Source organism: Hyla sarda, chromosome 9, assembly GCF_029499605.1.
Source record: "Hyla sarda isolate aHylSar1 chromosome 9, aHylSar1.hap1, whole genome shotgun sequence".
In the NCBI taxonomy this organism is placed as follows: domain Eukaryota; kingdom Metazoa; phylum Chordata; class Amphibia; order Anura; family Hylidae; genus Hyla; species Hyla sarda.
The window spans coordinates 186,335,327-186,356,562 of record NC_079197.1 but is presented as its reverse complement, the minus strand read 5'-3'; the positions used below and the strand labels follow the sequence as shown (position 1 = coordinate 186,356,562).

The window sequence follows — 21,236 nt, the reverse complement described above, 5'->3', positions numbered from 1 at the left end:
CGCTTCTCCTGCCCTCACTTGCTTTATTTGGACTCCTCATAGACACACAGGCAATAGCTGCTGGGACAAATATACATATAATGATATTATCTACATTGCATCAAAAGTGTTTGTTGGCGACAGGTTCACTTGAACTTTCTGCTACCAGTTGATTTTATTTCCCCCCTGGAGTACCCCTTTAATTGATTTGAATTTAGTTTTTAAGACTTTTCCTCCAAACTTTCTCCTTCAAGTGTCCCTCTTACTCCTCCTCTATCTACTTTCTATAAAACTAATCTTCCTCCTCTTTATGGAGCCATCAGGTTGGATCTTCCTAAATGGGATTTCCCAAATTTTTCTTGGGTCGGTAGAATTAATGTCAATAAAATCTTAGTGTTACCGTGGTTACTATATTTATTCTGTACCCTACCGATCCCCCTCATTACGGGAGACCTTATATCTTTGTGTTTATGTGGCGTAGTACGTGCCCCCCGTATTACTTAATCCCTTCTGCATTATCACCGGCGTCTCGGGACTCTCTCCATCACTTGGTTTAGTTCTCTTATGCGGCTCGTATTGTTTAGCGTCTACTTGTGAATGTTTGTGCTTCGGCTTCTCTTTGAGTCACTGTTGATTCCCTTCTGGTCACTCCCTACTCTCCTCCTGCATTAAAGTGGTCTTCTTCTCCAGTCCCTCATCTGGTCCCCCCCCCCCCCCCTAAAGTTGCTCTTTATTCCCTTTCTCTATGGTACCTGATTCTCTTTAAAGGGATACTCTAGTGGGAAAAAAAAATGATGACAAGAAATTCTACAAATTTGTGAATTACTTCTATATAAGCATCTTAATCCTTCCAGTACTTATCAGCTGCTGTATGCTCCACAGGAAGTTGTGTAGTTCTTTCCAGTCTGACCACAGTGCTCTCTGCTGACACCTCTCTCCATGTCAGGAATTGTCCAGAGCAGCAGCAAATCCCCTTAGTAAACCTCTCCTGCTGGACAGTACCTGACATGGACAGAGGTGGCAGCAGAGAGCCCTTAAATAGAAGTAATTTATAAACTTTCTGTTGATTAGAAAACATTCCCCCCCCCTTTTAGTTGCCTTTTTTGGTTGCCTTGGAAGCCGCCTTTCACTTTACTCTTTCTCTACACATTATTGTGTAGGATTATTGTAGGGTCATTAACCTTCTCCATAGAACCAACTCCACTCCATGCTGTATACTCCTGTGTCTCCGGTTCTATGTATCACACATGGTGGAGTTGATGGTCTTGGCGTCTTTTTGGTCTCGAGGAGATTGCTCAATATAAATCTCCCCGTGACTCTTCTTCTAGAAAGCCCTGGAGGGGAGAATTTTGGACCACAGGGGCGCATGACAAGAGGGATAATGAGCTAGGTAGGAAGGGGTTAATGGGGGGGGTTGTCATGTAGTGAGGAGAAGGGGGGGAAGTAGGAGGAGCTATTTGGGTATTTATAGGGGAGGGGGAGGAGTCAGTTGGCACGTTAGCCAAGGAAGAAGATTCCCACCCTCCCGCCCTGTTGTATGATTTTTGTCACAGCAGCGGGGGCAGGAGAGGGATCTGGAGGCATCAGTGGACTTGATGGAGTGTAAAAGTGGGCGTGGATGGTGCACAGTCCGGGGGTACTCCGACGCTAAGACAGCTGTCACGCCCCCTCCATAGGCTTGCATTGAGGGGGCGGAGCTGTGACGCCACATGGGGGCGGAGCCATGACGTCACTATGCTCCGTCCCTGTCATCGCTAGTAATCAGACCCGGAGCGTGCTCACTCCGGGGGCTGATTCTAACAGGGTGCGGCGTGGAAGATCACGGGGGTCCCCAGCGGCAGCACCCCCGCGGTAAGGCATCTTATAATTATCCTTTGGATAGGGGATAAGATGTCTTAGCGCCGGAGTCCCCCTTTAAGGGTCTATTCACACGTACAGTATTCTGCGCAGATTTGATGCGCAGGATTTGAAGCTGTGTTCATTCATTCAGTTTACATTGCAATCTGCGCAGAATCCTGTACGTGTGAATAGACCATGAAGGGGGACGGTGCCTCGGGGTTCTTCTCCTGCTAAGTCCATTATTGTTCCAGAATGGAGTTTGATTGTTTAGATTAATTTATGATGTTCATACAAAGTTGTGCTTACAATGTTTTAGTTGTTCTGTTGAATAAAATACGGCTGCCGTGGCCTTTGCACCAACATTTTGGCCCTGATTTACTAAAGTCCAACCGACTTTTTTTCTCGGTTTCTGCGCCTAAATTTTTGTCGCACCATTCTGCGCCCAAATTTGTTGCCGCACAACCTACACTTTTGAAAACACTCGGAGTGTTTTTTTATTACAAGAAATTAACCAAAAAATGCAAGAGGATGAGTAAAAGAGGACGTGTAAAAACGACAAAAAGCGAGTGATTTTGGCAAAGGCGCAGCTTAACGTGGTGGAGAGGACTCAAACTATTTTCTTTTCTTTTTTTCCATTGTTTTACAGTTCTACACAAGGATTTTTAGAATCTGCAATGAATTTTAAACTTTAAAATATGCCTTTAATTTGTGTGTATATATATATGTTTTGTTGGGGGGGGGGGGGGGGGGGGGGTTAAACTCCTACATTAAATTGATGATTTCTACAGTGACCCCCCGACCTACGATGGCCCCGACATACCATATATATACAGTGACCCCCCGACCTACGATGGCCCCGACATGCCATATATATACAGTGACGCCTCGACCTACGATGGCCCCGACATACCATATATATACAGTGACCCCCCGACCTACGATGGCCCAGACATACCATATATATACAGTGACCCCCCGACCTACGATGGCCCCGACATACCATATATATACAGTGACCCCCCCGACCTACGATGGCCCCGACATACCATATATATACAGTGACCCCCCCGAACTACGATGGCCCCGACATACCATATATACACAGTGACCCCCCGACCTACGATGGCCCCGACATACCATATATATAGTGACCCCCGACCTACGATGGCCCCGACATACCATATATGTACAGTGACCCCCCCCCCGACCTACGATGGCCCCGACATACCATATATATAGTGACCCCCCGACCTACGATGGCCCCGACATACCATATATACACAGTGACCCCCCCCGACCTACGATGGCCCCGACATACCATACATATACAGTGACCCCCGACCTACGATGGCCCCGACATACCATATATATACAGTGACCCCCCGACCTACGATGGCCCCGACATACCATATATACACAGTGACCCCCCCGACCTACGATGGCCCCGACATACAATATATGTACAGTGACCCCCCCCCCCCGACCTACGATGGCCCCGACATACCATACATATACAGTGACCCCCGACCTACGATGGCCCCGACATACCATATATACACAGTGACCCCCCGACCTACGATGGCCCCGACATACCATATATGTACAGTGACCCCCCCCCCCGACCTACGATGGCCTCGACATACCATATATATACAGTGACCCCCCCGAACTACGATGGCCCCGACATACCATATATACACAGTGACCCCCCCGACCTACGATGGCCCCGACATACCATATATGTACAGTGACCCCCCCCCGACCTACGATGGCCCCGACATACCATATATATACAGTGACCCCCCTACCTACAATGGCCCCAACATACGATCATTTCAGCATACGATCACTCTCAGAGTCCATCACATGGTGAAGGCAGCATCAACATACGATGCTTTTGTATGTCGGGGTCATCGCATAAACGGCTATCCTGCAGCGCAGACTGCTTCAGCTGCCCCCGGATAGCTGTTTACGGTGCCCCGTGTGGTCCGCTGACGATCACTTACCTGTCCTCGGGGCTCCGGTGCGTCCTCTTCGGGATCCCCTGCATCGTCGGCGCTCTCTATCGTCATCACGTCGCTGCGCACGTCGCCCCGTCATCCAATAGGAGCGGCGTGCGTAGCGACGTGATGGCGGGGACAGAGAGCGAGGATGCCGGGGAAGCAGAGGCCTTGCCGGAGCATCGGGGACACCCCGGGGATGCGGCGACTGCGATGGAAGGCGACATCCAGGGCAGCGGTGAAGAGCGGTGATGGTCCGGAGTGGTGGGACACATGAGTATAACCTCCAATACCAGTGGTCTTCAACCTGCGGACCTCCAGATGTTGCAAAACTACAACTCCCAGCATGCCCGGACAGCCAACGGCTGTCCGGGCATGCTGGGTGTTGTATTTTTGCAACATCTGGAGGCCCGCAGCTTGTAGACCACTGTCCTATACTTTACATTGCACGGATCCCTCAACATACGATGGTTTCAACAAACGATGGTCCATTTGGAACGGATCACCATCGTATGTTGAGGGACCACGGACCACTGTATTCTATACCCTTTTGTTTTTCTTTTAACTCGGAGTATGTGCGATACATTTTCCCGTGCGACACAAAAAAAAACATGTGACAGAAAATGAACCGACACGTGCGACATATTAGTAAATCAGCTCCCAGAAAAAGAGTGAAATCTAAAACACTCCTGAAAGAAAACTCGGATTTTAGTAAATCAGGGCCCTTGTGTCTGTAATGAATGGGATGGGGGTTTGGTGGGTAAGGTTGGTGAGGACCAAGCAGCTAGAATCTCCCCTAGTCATGTCTATTAGGACAGAAGTTTCTAGAATGTCTTACAGAACCTTAAAAGGGTACTCAGGTGGAAAAAAAATTCCAGTACTTATTAGCTGCTGGATACTACAGAGGAAATGGTTTTCTTTTTGGAACACAGAGCTCTCTGCTGACATCTCTGTCCATTTTAAGAACTGTCCAGAGTAGGAGAAAATCCCCATAGCAAGCATATGCTGCTCTGGACAGTTCCTAAAATGGACAGAGGTGTCAGCAGAGAGCACTGTGCTCGTGATGTAAGCAGATAGCTCTGTGTTCCAAAAAGAAAAGCATTTCCTCTGTAGTATTCGACAGCTAATAAGTACTGGAAGGAGTAAGATTTTTTAATAGAAGTAATTTACAAATCTAACGGAATATAGATACAGAATCCGGCACTGCTGTGTATACGGCAAGTTTATCAGCAACAGGTGAATAATATAAGCAAAAGTCCAAATCTCTGTGGTGCTCAGTCCAAAGACACCAGACAATTCCAATATGTATGAAAAGAATGGAGGACGGCACTCACCCAAGATGGTAGTTTCAAAACAGTTATTGTGTGAACACGATGGCGGTGTCAGACAGGTGAATGGACAGGCAGACTGAGGCCCTCGGCGTTCCTGTCCATTCACCTGTCTGACACCGCCACCGTGTTCATGCAATAAAGAACTGTTTTGAAGCTACCATCTTGGGTGAGTGCCGTCCTCCATTCTTTTCATACATAATTTACAAATCTGTTTAACTTTCTGGCACCAGTTGATAAAAAAAAAAGTTTTCCACTGGAGTACCCCTTTAAAGCGTGTCCACCATTTTTATTAGCTGCTGGTGTCCGTCTGCCCTTTCCTTTTCTGCTGTCCCTGGGTATCTGTGTATTCCTGTTTGTTGTTGTTTATCTTTTTGGCTTATTATAAAGCTTTACTGTGTCAACCATTTGATGAAGTAAATAACAAAGTAACAGTTTTGTTGTGTTTTATGATGGGTTTTTGGTTGGTGAAGCTCCAGCCTCTCCGGGAGTTCACCGGTCACAACAAAAAATACACAGTAAACAAAACAAAATAACTGATTTGCTTTGATACATTGTAACAAGTAAGCAGGCAGGGTATGTGCAGTACATTTGTAGGTTGTTTTTTTTTTGTTTTGTTTTTACAATGTTGAGGTATTGACACCCAAAGTATATGAGAAAGTAAGAAAACCTGATTGGTGTCGTAACGTCAGTGACAGGTTCAAGATGGGGAAGAAGGGGGCCCCATCCTATAGTCTCCTCCTGTCCTATAGTCTCCCCCTGTCCTATAGTCTCCCCCGGTCTTATAGTCTCCTCCCCACCCCCGGCCTATATTCTCCCCCCTGCCCTATAGTCTCCTCCTGTCCTATAGTCTCCCTCCTGTCCTATAGTCTCCCTCCTGTCCTATAGTCTCCTCCTGTCCTATAGTCTCCCCCTGTCCTATAGTCTCCCCCAGTCTTCTAGTCTCCTCCTCACCCCCGGCCTATAGTCTCCTCCTGTCCTATAGTCTCCCCCCTTTCCTATAGTCTCCTCCTGTCCTATAGTCTCCCTCCTGTCCTATAGTCTCCTCCTGTCCTATAGTCTCCCCCTGTCCTATAGTCTCCCCCTGTCCTATAGTCTCCCCCTGTCCTATAGTCTCCCCCTGTCCTATAGTCTCCCCCCTTTCCTATAGTCTCCTCCTGTCCTATAGTCTCCCTCCTGTCCTATAGTCTCCTCCTGTCCTATAGTCTCCCCCTTTCCTATAGTCTCCTCCTGTCCTATAGTCTCCCTCCTGTCCTATAGTCTCCTCCTGTCCTATAGTCTCCCCCTGTCCTATAGTCTCCTCCTGTCCTATAGTCTCCCCCCTTTCCTATAGTCTCCCTCCTGTCCTATAGTCTCCTCCTGTCCTATAGTCTCCCCCTGTCCTATAGTCTCCCCCGGTCTTCTAGTCTCCTCCTCACCCCCGGCCTATAGTCTCCTCCTGTCCTATAGTCTCCCCCCTTTCCTATAGTCTCCTCCTGTCCTATAGTCTCCCTCCTGTCCTATAGTCTCCTGCTGTCCTATAGTCTCCCCCAGCCTATAGTCTCCTCCTGTCCTATAGTCTCCCCCTGTCCTATAGTCTCCCCCGGTCTTCTAGTCTCCTCCCCACCCCCGGCCTATAGTCTCCTCCTGTCCTATAGTCTCCCCCGGTCATATAGTCTCCCCCCTGTCCTATAGTCTCCTCCTCCCCCCTGTTCTATAGTCTCCCCCCCCTGTCCTATAGTGTCCCCCAGTCCTATAGTCTCCTCCACCCCCCTGTCCTATATAGTCTCCCCCCTGTCCTAAAGTCTCCTCCTGTCCTATAGTCTCCTCCTCCCCCCTGTCCTATAGTCTCCCCCTGTCCAATAGTCTCCCCCCTGTCCTATAATCTCCCCCCTGTCCAATAGTCTCCCCCCTGTCCTATCATCTCTCCCCTGTCCCATAGTCTCCTCCTGTCCTATAGTCTCCCCCCTGTCCTATCATCTCCCCCCTGTCCCATAGTCTCCTCCTGTCCCATAGTCTCCTCCTGTCCTATAGTCTCCCCCTGTCCTATAGTCTCCCTCCTGTCCTATAGTCTCCCTCCTCTCCTATAGTCTCCCCCCCTGTCCTATAGTCTCCCCCCTTTCCTATAGTCTCCCCCCTGTCCTATAGTCTCCTCCCGTCCTATAGTCTCCTCCCGTCCTATAGTCTTCCCCCTGTTCTATAGTCTCCCCCCTGTCCTATAGTCTCCTCCCGTCCTATAGTCTTCCCCCTGTCCTATAGTCTCCCCCCTGTCCCATAGTCTCCCCCCTGTCCAATAGTCTCCCTCCTCTCCTATAGTCTCCCCCCTGCCCTATAGTCTCCCTCCTGTTCTATAGTCCCCTCCCGTCTTATAGTTTTCCCCCTGTCCTATAGTCTCCTCCCGTCCTATAGTCTCCCCCTATCCTATAGTCTCCCCCCTGCCCTATAGTCTCCTCCTGTCCTATAGTCTCCCCCTGTCCTATAGTCTCCCCCTATCCTATAGTCTCCCCCCCGTCCTATAGTCTCCCCCTGTCCTATAGTCTCCCCCTATCCTATAGTCTCCCCCCCGTCCTATAGTCTCCTCCTGTCCTATAGTCTCCCCCTGTCCTATAGTCTCCCCCTGTCCAATAGTCTCCCCCCTGTCCTATAATCTCCCCCCTGTCCAATAGTCTCCCCCCTGTCCTATCATCTCTCCCCTGTCCCATAGTCTCCTCCTGTCCTATAGTCTCCCCCCTGTCCTATCATCTCCCCCCTGTCCCATAGTCTCCTCCTGTCCCATAGTCTCCCCCTGTCCTATAGTCTCCCTCCTGTCCTATAGTCTCCCTCCTGTCCTATAGTCTCCCTCCTGTCCTATAGTCTCCCTCCTCTCCTATAGTCTCCCCCCCTGTCCTATAGTCTCCCCCCTGTCCTATAGTCTCCCCCCTGTCCTATAGTCTCCTCCCGTCCTATAGTCTTCCCCCTGTCCTATCATCTCCCCCCTGTCCCATAGTCTCCTCCTGTCCCATAGTCTCCCCCTGTCCTATAGTCTCCCTCCTGTCCTATAGTCTCCCTCCTGTCCTATAGTCTCCCTCCTGTCCTATAGTCTCCCTCCTCTCCTATAGTCTCCCCCCCTGTCCTATAGTCTCCCCCCTTTCCTATAGTCTCCCCCCTGTCCTATAGTCTCCCCCCTGTCCTATAGTCTCCTCCCGTCCTATAGTCTTCCCCCTGTCCTATCATCTCCCCCCTGTCCCATAGTCTCCTCCTGTCCCATAGTCTCCCCCTGTCCTATAGTCTCCCTCCTGTCCTATAGTCTCCCTCCTGTCCTATAGTCTCCCTCCTGTCCTATAGTCTCCCTCCTCTCCTATAGTCTCACCCCCTGTCCTATAGTCTCCCCCCTTTCCTATAGTCTCCCCCCTGTCCTATAGTCTCCCCCCTGTCCTATAGTCTCCTCCCGTCCTATAGTCTTCCCCCTGTCCTATAGTCTCCCCCCTGTCCCATAGTTTCCTCCTGTCCTATAGTCTCCCCCCCTGTCCAATAGTCTCCCTCCTCTCCTATAGTCTCCCCCCTGCCCTATAGTCTCCCTCCTGTCCTATAGTCCCCTCCCGTCTTATAGTTTTCCCCCTGTCCTATAGTCTCCTCCCATCCTATAGTCTCCCCCTATCCTATAGTCTCCCCCCTGCCCTATAGTCTCCTCCTGTCCTATAGTCTCCCCCTATCCTATAGTCTCCCCCCCGTCCTATAGTTTCCTCCTGTCCTATAGTCTCCCCCTGTCCTATAGTCTCCCCCTATCCTATAGTCTCCCCCCCGTCCTATAGTCTCCTCCTGTCCTATAGTCTCCCCCTGTCCTATAGTCTCCCCCTGTCCTATAGTCTCCCCCTATCCTATAGTCTCCCCCTGTCCTATAGTCTCCCCCTGTCCTATAGTCTCCCCCCTGTCCTATAGTCTCCCCCCTGTCCTATAGTCTCCCCCCTGTCCTACAGTCTCCCCTGACCCCCCCCCCCCCCCCATTCACCTGTCCCTGCATAGCTCATGGGGGTCTGACAATCAGGCAGGAACATTAGGAGTCTGAGCCGTCATCCTGCAGCCACTTATTGATTCTTGATAAGCGTCACAGTAACCGGAGAACACTCTGGAGACGCCTTATACACTTAATAAGCGGCGCCTACGGCTTTAAGGTTTCTAATTTAATTTCTCCCATAAATCATAGTGTCGGATCAGATGGTTAAATATGAAGAAAGCAGAAAAGGATGGAATAATAATTCCCCAACATGAAGTGCTCCTCAATAAGTGATCTCAATCCTTACCCTTCAACTATTGGCGCACTCCTGAAATACTCTGTGCTGCTGTGGACCCTGCTCATCTGCTATATAACGCTCACCCTGTGACCTCCACATGACCAGCACACTCCTCTCCTGAAGTACTCTGTACTGCTGTGGACCCTGCTCCTCCACTATATAACTCTCATCCTGTGACCTCCACATGACCAGCACACTCCTCTCCTGAAATACTCTGTACTGCTGTGGACTCTGCTCCTCCACTATAATACTCTCACCCTGTGACCACCACATGATCAGCACACTCCTCTCCTGTATACTCTGTACTGCTGTGGACCCTGCTCCTCCACTATATAACTCTCATCCTGTGACCTCCACATGACCAGCACACTCCTCTCCTGAAGTACTCTGTACTGCTGTGGACTCTGCTCCTCCACTATAATACTCTCACCCTGTGACCACCACATGATCAGCACACTCCTCTCCTGTATACTCTGTACTGCTGTGGACCCTGCTCCTCCACTATAATACTCTCACCCTGTGACCCCCACATGATCAGTACACTCCTCTCCTGTATACTCTGTACTGCTTTGGACCCTGCTCCTCCACTATATAACTCTAACCCTGTGACCTCCGCGTGATCAGTACACTCCTCTACTGAAATACTCTGTACTGCTGTGGACTCTGCTCCTCCACTATATAACTCTCACCCTGTGACCTCCACATGATCAGCACACTCCTCTCCTGAAATACTCTGTACTGCTGTGGACTCTGCTCCTCCACTATATAACTCTCACCCTGTGACCTCCACATGATCAGCACACTCCTCTCCTGAAATACTCTGTACTACGGTGGACCCTGCTCCTCCACTATATAACTATCACCCTGTGACCACCACATGATCAGCACACTCCTCTCCTGTATACTCTGTACTGCTGTGGACCCTGCTCCTCCACTATATAACTCTCACCCGGTGACCTCCACATGATCAGCACACTCCTCTCCTGAAATACTCTGTACTGCTGTGGACTCTGCTCCTCCACTATATAACTCTCACCTGGTGACCTCCACATGATCAGCACACTCCTCTCCTGTATACTCTGTACTGCTGTGGACTCTGCTCCTCTACTATATAACTCTCACCCTGTGACCACCACATGATCAGCACACTCCTCTCCTGTATACTCTGTACTGCTGTGGACTCTGCTTCTCTACTATATAACTCTCACCCTGTGACCTCCACATGATCAGCACACTCCTCTCCTCTATACTCTGTACTCTTGTGGACTCTGCTCCTCCACTATATAACTCTCACCCTGTGTCCTCCACATGACCAGCACACTCCTCTCCTGTATACTCTGTACTGCTGTGGACCCTGCTCCTCCACTCCATAACTCTCACCCTGTGACCACCACATGATCAGCACACTCCTCTCCTGTATACTCTATACTGCTGGAGGAAGTTGCTGCCTCTACTATATATACCTCAGCCTGCTATCTACCATAGGTCAGTATGTTTCACCTGTACTCTGTGCTGCTAAGTCAATTAGCTCCTCTAACTCGATGTGATGCCTTCCCTTTCCCCCTTTAACTGATAGACATGTGCAATTCATTTCGTAACGAACACGGAGCAAAACAAATTTTCCCGTTTTCGGATGTTCGTTACGAAAAGAATGCACGAAAAAAAAATTACAAAATCCCGAAAAAGCATATGAATATACAGTTAAGGAATACATTCATTATCAGTATACCGAATGTCGGGGCCATGCATCAACTGCTATTCGGCAGCGCGTAATGCTTAAGCTGCTGCCGGATAGCAGTTAAAGCAGCCCGGGCAGGTTCACTCACCTTTCCGCGCTGCTCCGGGCCTTCCTCTGGTGGGTCCTGGGCTGGTCCAGGGCCTTCATACGGGTCTCCCTCTGATGCTGTCGCGCACACCGTCCCATCATCCAATAGGAACGGCGTGATGACATCGCTACGGAGGCCCAGTAAGGCCTTGCGGCAGACAACGGAGGTTCGGAGAAGCCAGGAGAGCCCAGCAGAGCCCAGCAGAGCCCAGCAGAGTACCGAAGAGGACTAGGAGAGCCCAGCGGAGGCCCGGGGACACCATCGGGAGCAGCGGGGACAGGTGAGTAGGACTTTACATTTGTTATTCATCTGTTTGATAACTTTCTGGGCAGAGGACAAAATGAACTCTGCTTCATCTGTGTTCACATTTTAACCCCTTAACGACGCAGGACGTATATTTACGTCCTGCGCCGGCTCCCGCGATATGAAGCGGGATCGCGCCGAGATCCCGCATTATATCGCGTGGGTCCCGGCGCTAATCAACGGCCGGGACCCGCGGCTAATACCACACATCGCCGATCGCGGCGATGTGCGGTATTAACCCTTTAGAAGCGGCGGTCAAAGCTGACCGCCGCTTCTAAAGTGAAACTGAAAGTATCCCGGCTGCTCAGTCGGGCTGTTCGGGACCGCCGCGGTGAAATTGCGGCGTCCCGAACAGCTGATCGGACACCGGGAGGGCTCTTACCTGCCTCCTCGGTGTCCGATCGACGAATGACTGCTCCGTGCCTGAGATCCAGGCAGGAGCAGTCAAGCGTCGATAATGCTGATCACAGGCGTGTTAATACACGCCAGTGATCAGCATAGGAGATCAGTGTGTGCAGTGTTATAGGTCCCTATGGGACCTATAACACTGCAAAAAAAAAGTAAAAAAAAAGTGTTAATAAAGGTCAAAAAAAGCGTATTTTGGTAACTTTTTATAACATTAAAAAATGAATAAAAAATGATCAAAAAGTCAGATCAAAACAAAAATCATACCAATAAAAACTTCAGATCACGGCGCAAAAAATGAGTCCTCATACCGCCCCGTACGTGGAAAAATAAAAAAGTTATAGGGGTCAGAAGATGACATTTTTAAACGTATTGTCACGATGCCGGCTGGCAGGAGGTGGATCCTCTGTGCCAGAGAGGGATTGGCGTGGACCGTGCTAGTGGACCGGTTCTAAGTCACTACTGGTATTCACCAGAGCCCGCCGCAAAGCGGGATGGTCTTGCAGCGGCGGTAGTAACCAGGTCGTATCCACTAGCAACGGCTCAACCTCTCTGACTGCTGAAGATAGGCGCGGTACAAGGGAGTAGACAAGAGCAAGGTCGGATGTAGCAGAAGGTCGGGGCAGGCAGCAAGGATCGTAGTCAGGGGCAACGGCAGGAGGTCTGGAACACAGGCTAGGAACACACAAGGAAACGCTTTCACTGGCACAATGGCAACAAGATCCGGCGAGGGAGTGCAGGGGAAGTGAGGTATACATAGGGAGTGCACAGGTGAACACACTAATTAGAACCACTGCGCCAATCAGCGGCGCAGTGGCCCTTTAAATCGCAGAGACCCGGCGCGCGCGCGCCCTAGGGAGCGGGGCCGCGTGCGCCGGGACAGGACAGACGGAGAGCGAGTCAGGTACGGGAGCCGGGGTGCGCATCGCGAGCGGGCGCCACCCGCATCGCAAATCGCATCCCGGCTGGAGGCGGTATCGCAGCGCACCCGGTCAGTGGATCTGACCGGGGCGCTGAAGTAGCGAGGATGTAGCGAGCGCTCTGGGGAGGAGCGGGGACCCGGAGCGCTCGGCGTAACACGTATAAATTTTCCTGCATATAGTTATGATTTTTTCCAGAAGTGCGACAAAATCAAACCTATATAAGTAGGGTATCATTTTAACCGTATGGACCTACAGAATAATGATAAGGTGTAATTTTTACCGAAATATGCACTGCGTAGAAACGGAAGCCCCCAAAAGTTACAAAATGGCGTTTCTTTTTTCGATTTTGTCGCACAATGATTTTTTTTCCGTTTCGCCGTGCATTTTTTGGTAAAATGACTAATGTCACTGCAAAGTAGAATTGGCGACGCAAAAAATAAGCCATAATATGGATTTTTAGGTGGAAAATTGAAAGGGTTATGATTTTTTAAAGGTAAGGAGGAAAAAACGAAAGTGCTCCTTTAAGTCCTTAAGGGGTTAAAGGAGTACTATGGTGGAAAACTATTTATTTTAAATCAACTGGAGCCAGAAAGTTAAAGGGTACCTCTCATCAAAAAAAACTTTTCATATATTATAGATTAATGTATGCAGAATAACTTTACAATTGCATGTTATTAAAAAATCTGCTTCTTTCTATTTCATTTTCCACTTTGAAGAAATGACCACTAGGGGTCTCCCTACCAGTCCTGGCAGCAAGCATTTCAGACTCATGCTGGAGTCCTAAACACTACGAGCTGCCAGTCTGCTTTGTTCACAAAGGAGAACACTCAGAGCTGCCTGTTTGGCTGTGAACAAAGCAGGCTGGCAGCTCTGAGTGTTTAGGACTCCAGCATGAGTCAGAAATGCTGACAGGACTGATCGGGAAAAATACAATAGAAAGAAGCATATTTTTCATTAACATGCTATTGGAAAGTTATTCAACATTCATTAATCTAAAATATATCAAAAGTTTATTTGATGAGAGATACCCTTTAAACTGATTTGTAAACGACTTCTATTAAAAAATCTCAACCCTTCTAGTACTTATTAGATGCTGTATACTACAGAGAAAGTTCTTTTCTTTTTTAATTTCTTTATGTCTGACCATAGTGCTCTCTGCTGACACCTCTGTCCATTTTAGGAACTGTCCAGAGCAGGAGAAAATCCCCATAGCAAATGTCTCCTGGTCTGGACAGTTCCTAACATGGACAGAGGTGACAGCAGAGAGCACTGTGGGAGGTGACAGCAGAGAGCACTGTGGTCAGACAAGAAATTCAAAAAGAAAAGAAGTTCCTGTGGAGCATACAGCTGCTAAGATTGTTTTATAGAAGTAATTTACAAATCTGTAAAACTTTCTGGCACTAGTTGATTTAAAATAAATTGTTTTCCACCCCCAAGTCAGTGTTTCCAACCAGCATTTGCAAAACTACAACTCCCAGCATGCCCTGACAGCCAACGGATGTCTAGGAATGCTGGGAGTTGTAGTTTTGCAACAGCTGGAGGCACATTGGTTGTGAAATACTTGAAGCCAATGTCCTTCCTGCATTAAAGATGTTGTCCCCTGCCAGTCAGGGCGATGCCAGTAGTAATGGACGTGCCCATTGATTGGCTGGCATGCTGGTTATTGTAGTTCATGGAAAAGCAGCTCTGGAGCACAAACTTCTGCTCTTACAAGAGGAAAACTGGGCGGACTGAGTAATACGGGAAAGGTCATCATGGAGGTTTCCATAAAGGGCCGACCCTGCGCCAAAAAGTTCAGCAATGAAAGATAATTGCGCAGACTCAGCGGAGATCACAGCGCGCCGCCTCCTTTGTTGCATCAAGCGTTTTTTTTTTTACGCGCCGTTATTCGTGTTTCTTCTGAACTCGGATTTTTAAAAAGCAAATAAAAGCAGCTGCCAAAATCCCATTATTTAATAACACGGGCCCACGCGGCGTCCTCTGATCGGCTGATTGATCTCCGCTCCGTACATTGGGAGTCTTTTTAGATGGATTCTCTTCTGTCACTACAGTATGTTCCTGGCAGCGGTCACCGGCTGAACATCTGCTCGCACCGTCACCAGCTCACGTGACACATGGGGGAGAGATTGAGATATTTCTGATATGTTATATCAAGGAGGTGCCCACATAGTGCCATATAGTGCACCCATAGTGCCATACAATGTATACATAGCGCCATATAGTGTACACATAGTGCCATACAGTGTATACATAGCGCCATATAGTGCACCCATAGTGCCATACAATGTATACATAGCGCCATATAGTGTACACATAGTGCCATACAATGTATACATAACGCCATATAGTGCACCCATAGTGCCATACAATGTATACATAGCGCCATATAGTGTACACATAGTGCCATACAATGTATACATAGCGCCATATAGTGCACCCATAGTGCCATACAATGTATACATAGTGCCATATAGTGTACACATAGTGCATATATAAGTGTCATACAGGGGATTTATAAATGTCATACAATGCACACATAGCGCCATATAGTGCACCCATAGTGCCAAAAAATGTATACATAGCACCATATAGTGTGCACATAGTACCATACAGTGTATACATAGCGCCATATAGTGTACACATAGTGCCATACAATGTATACATAGTGCCATATAGTGCACCCATAGGGCCATACAATGTATACATAGCGCCATATAGTGTACACATAGTGCCATACAATGTATACATAGCGCCATAAAGTGCACCCATAGTGCCATACAATGTATACATAGCGCCATATAGTGTACACATAGTACCATACAGTGTATACATAGCGCCATATAGTGTACACATAGTGCCATACAATGTATACATAGTGCCATATAGTGCACCCATAGTGCCATACAATGTATACATAGCGCCATATAGTGTACATATAGTGCCATACAGTGCATATATACGTGTCATACAGTGCATATATAAGTGCCATACAGTGCATATATAAGTGCCATACACTACATATATAAGTGCCATACAGTGCATATATAAGTGTCATACAGTGCATATATAAGTGTCATACAGTGCATATATAAGTGCCATACAGTGCATATATAAGTGTCATACAGTGCATATATAAGTGTCATACAGTGCATATATAAGTGTCATACAGTGCATATATAAGTGTCATACAGTGCATATATAAGTGCCATACAGTGCATATATAAGTGTCATACAGTGCATATATAAGTGTCATACAGTGCATATATAAGTGTCATACAGGGCATTTATAAGTGTCATACAGTGCATATATAAGTGCCATACAGTGCATATATAAGTGCCATACAGTGCATATATAAGTGCCATACACTGCATATATAAGTGTCATGCAGTGCATATATAAGGGCCATACAGTGCGTATATAAGTGTCATACAGTGCATATATAAGTGTCATACAGTGCGTATATAAGTGCCATACAGTGCATATATAAGTGCCATACAGTGCATATATGTGTCATACAGTGCATATATAAGTGTCATACAGTGCATATATACGTGCCATACAGGGCATATATAGGTGCCATACAGTGCATATATAAGTGTCATACAGTGTGTATATAAGTGTCATACAGTGCGTATATAAGTGTCATACAGTGCATATATAAGTGCCATACAGTGCATATATAAGTGCCATACAGTGCATATATAAGTGTCATACAGTGCATATATAAGTGTCATACAGTGCATATATAAGTGTCATACAGTGCATATATAAGTGTCATACAGTGCATATATATAAGTGCCATACAGTGCGTATATGTGTCATACAGTGCATATATAAGTGTCATACAGTGCGTATATAAGTGTCATACAGTGCGTATATAAGTGTCATACAGTGCATATATGTGTCATACAGTGCATATATAAGTGTCATACAGTGCGTATATAAGTGTCATACAGTGCGTATATAAGTGTCATACAGTGCATATATAAGTGCCATACAGTGCATATATAAGTGCCATACAGTGCATATATAAGTGCCATACAGTGCATATATAAGTGTCATACAGGGCATATATAAGTGCCATACAGTGCATATATAAGTGTCATACAGTGCATATATAAGTGTCATACAGTGCATATATAAGTGTCATACAGTGCGTATATAAGTGCCATACAGTGCATATATAAGTGTCATACAGTGCATATATAAGTGTAGTACAGTGCATATATAAGTGCCATACAGTGCATATATAAGTGTCATACAGTGCATATATAAGTGCCATACAGTGCATATATAAGTGTCATACAGTGCATATATCAGTGTCATACAGGGCATATATAAGTGCCATACAGTGCATATATAAGTGTCATACAGTGCATATATAAGTGTCATACAGTGCATATATAAGTGCCATACAGTGCATATATAAGTGTCATACAGTGCATATATAAGTGCCATACAGTGCATATATAAGTGTCATACAGGGCATATATAAGTGTCATACAGTGCATATATAAGTGTAGTACAGTGCATATATAAGTGCCATACAGTGCATATATAAGTGCCATACAGGGCATATATAAGTGTCATACAGCCATTTGCTGTCCAGGCATGCTGGAAGTTGTAGTTTCTTAACTGCTGGAGGTTTTGGTTCATGCCGCTTCACCAGTGGGCTCCAAACTGTGGAACCTCCAGTTGTTGCAAAACTAAAACCTCCAGCCTGCCCAGATCTCAAGATATTGGTGGAGACCCCTGCACTACACCGATCCCCTGCACTATGTCCCCCTCTCATCTCTCGAGGTCACATGACCAGTAATGATGATGCCGGTCAGGTCTGGGCCCCTGGCGGCCCCTATTGCTCTTACCCGGCAGCCATTAGCGCCATCATCAGGAATCCCTCCCGTTTCTAACGATCCGGTGAAGCGGCAGAAAACATTTGATTTGTAATATAAAAGTCCTCGGCAGCTTTTATTACCGCGGCTGAAATTGCATTTCAAAATGGCTCCATAAAACAATATTGTCCTCCATTATTATTCCCCGGTCTCTTCCCTTTTGTCTCTCCGCAGGTCTACGACGCGGAATACAAATTCTTCAGCGACGGCGAGAAGACGACTGTCCTGATGGAGATTGATCCACGGAACAGAATGGAGATTTTCTGGACGGAGAACGGCTCGGATACGGCGGTGGAGATCCACGACTTCAAACACGTGCGTCCCGTTCACACTTCTTTCCTTCCCATAGATTTTTTTTTCCTTTCTCTTTTCCCATAAAACAAAAAATCTTAAAAGAAAATCACCCGAGTTGTTTAAGAAAAATGCGCCGTCGATGCAAAATGGCCTCTGAGTCGATATTTTGCCGGCGCATTAATGATAAAAGTTACCATTGAATTTCTCATTCTGCTTTTTTTTTCTGTTTTATTGATGAAAAACAAATTTTGCATTGATACCGCGCAAATGTTTCCCATCATCCAAATACTTCACAGAACAGGACGTAAAGATCTGCAGAACAAAAATGAGCCCGGCGCAGAACAATCGGCGGATAATAAGTGGCGGATGCTTTGATACATTGTGTCATTTAGTATAGAACCGTTCAGTTGGAAATGCTATTCGGTAAATGCTCTGGTCAGAGTTTAACCCTTTCATTTGCCATAGTCATCCAGGATAGCCAGGGGTTTTATGGTAACTCCCCTGGGGTCAAAGCCGGGGGTGGGGGGGGGGAACGGTAGCAAAGGGCTTTTTGTCAGTATCTCGGGTCATCTATGGGAAATCAAGGGGTTAATATCAGTATTCTTCGTAGTCTAGGGAAGAGAGAAGGCTTAAAGGGGGATTCAAGGAAAAAACTATATATATATATATATATATATATATATATATATATATATATATACATATATATATATATGTCAACTGGCTCCAGAAAGTTAAACAGATTTGTAGATTACTTCTATTAAAAGATCCTAATCCTTTCAGTATTTACCAGCTGCTGAAGTTGAGTTGTTCTTTTCTGTCTGACCACAGTGCTCTCTGCTGACACCTCTGTCTGTCTCAGGAACTGTCCGGAGCAGGAGAGGTTTTCTATGGGGATTTGCTTCTACTCTGGACAGTTCCTGAGACAGACAGAGGTGTCAGCAGAGAGCACTGTGGTCAGACATCCAAAAACAACTCAACTTCGGCAGCTGATAAATACTGAAAGGATTAGGATCTTTTCATTGAAGTAATTTACTAATCTGTTTAACTTTCTGGAGCCAGTTGATATAAAAAAAATAAAACAAGTTTTTTTCCTGGAATACCTCTTTAATGTTACTTGCACTCCTCCTAACTCTATCATAATCCTCATATATTAAGGTTGAAACTAGAATGGACACAAATTGCAATCCATACCCCCCTCTCACAGACTGCTCCTTATGCCCACTTCCACACAGACTGTTGTCTGTTCCCCCATATCTCTTTCAGACAGCTCCTTATGATCACTCCTCATATAATGCTCCCCCACTCACTATCCTCCCTGTTTCCTTCTGTCCTCATGTCCCCCTCTCACAGATTGCTTTCTGTGCTCCCTCTCTGAGAGACTGCTTTTTGTGCCCCCCTCTCACAGACTGCTTTTTGTGCCCCCTCTCTCACAGACTGCTTTCTGTGCTCCCTCTCTGACAGACTGCTTTTTGTGCCCCCCCTCACAGATTGCTTTTTGTGCTCCCTCTCTCACAGATTGCTTTTTGTGCCCCCCTCTCACAGATTGCTTTTTGTGCCCCCTCTCTCACAGATTGCTTTTTGTGCCCCCCTCTCACAGATTGCTTTTTGTGCCCCCTCTCTCACAGACTGCTTTTTGTGCCCCCTGTCTCACAGACTGCTTTTTGTGCCCCCTCTCTCGCAGACTGCTTTTTGTGCCCCCTCTCTCACAGACTGCTTTTTGTGCCCCCTCTCTCACAGATTGCTTTTTGTGCCCCCCTCTCACAGATTGCTTTTTGTGCCCCCTCTCTCACAGACTGCTTTTTGTGCCCCCTGTCTCACAGACTGCTTTTTGTGCCCCCTCTCTCGCAGACTGCTTTTTGTGCCCCCTCTCACAGATTGCTTTTTGCGCTCCCTCTCTCACAGATTGCTTTTTGTGCTCCCTCTCTCACAGACTGCTTTTTGTGCCCCCTCTCTCACAGACTGCTTTTTGTGCCCCCTCTCTCACAGACTGCTTTTTGTGCCCCCTCTCTCACAGACTGCTTTTTGTGCCCCCTCTCTCACAGACTGCTTTTTGTGCCCCCTCTCTCACAGACTGCTTTTTGTGCCCCCTCTCTCACAGACTGCTTTTTGTGCCCCCTCTCTCACAGACTGCTTTTTGTGCCCCCTCTCTCACAGATTGTCACTTATGTGTTTCATCTCTTAAATACTTTTTATTTTGCCCCCTCTCACACTGCACCTTCTCTTCTCTTTTTTTAAATCAACTGGCTAAAGAAAGTTAAACAGATATGTAAATTATTTCTATAAAAAAATCTTAACTCTTCCAGTACTTCTCAGCTGCTCTATGTTCCACATGAAGTTCTTTTCTTTTTAAATTTCCTTTCTGTCTGACCACAGTGCTCTCTGCTGAAACCTCTGTACATTTTAGGAACTGTCCAGAGGAAGAGCAAATCCCCATAGCAAACCTCTCCTGCTCGGGACAGTTCCTGACATGAACAGTGGTGTCCACATAGAGTACTGTGGTCAGACAGAAAGAAAATTCAAAAAGAAAAGAGCTTCCTGTGGAGCATGCAGCAGATAATAAGTACTGGAAGGGTTAAGATTTTTTAATAGAAGTAATTTACAAATCTGTTTAACTTTCTGGAGCAACTTGATTCATTTATAATTATTTTTCCCAACGGAAAAAGGCAATGGGCATCGGAAAACAAATTATTGTTTAAATCAAGTTTTTATGTTAGACATAACTTTTTACAAATTTTTGATGATGCCGGTCGACGCATCAGACTTTTCTGCTCGGCTGATTGCCGGATGCAGCAATGTCCCGTCACGGTCAGTGATTGGACGAGTGCCGGAGCCCAATAGGTCACATGGCCGCACGGCCAATCATTTTCCGAGGTGGGAAATTGACGCGACTGGCACTTAGCTGACCCGCAGTCAGCAACCCCCAACAACAAGAAAGAGGACAGAGCATGACACTGCAGGCACTGGGGGAAATCCCAAGTGTAAAAGGGGTACTTTGGGTGCCAGAAAGTTAAACAATTTCTATAAAAAAAAAAAAAAAACTTAATCCTTCCAGTACTTATCAGCTGCTGTATGCTCCACAAGTTGTGTGGTTCTTTCCAGTCTGACCACAGTGCTCTCTGCTGCCACCTCTGTCCATGTCAGGAACTGTCCACAGCAGGAGAGGTTTGCTATGGGGATTTGCTCCTGCTCTGTA

General features: G+C 47.0%; 1 protein-coding gene across 1 annotated transcript in view; it reads left to right on the top strand.

Moving 5' to 3' along the window:
- Positions 1 to 21,236, top strand: part of TNMD (tenomodulin) — a 156,641-nt gene that overhangs the window by 39,819 nt on the left and 95,586 nt on the right. The window contains exon 3 of the mRNA XM_056539352.1: positions 17,921 to 18,061. Within this exon, the coding sequence (XP_056395327.1) occupies positions 17,921 to 18,061 (141 nt within the window). The remainder of the gene's footprint in view (positions 1 to 17,920; positions 18,062 to 21,236) is intronic.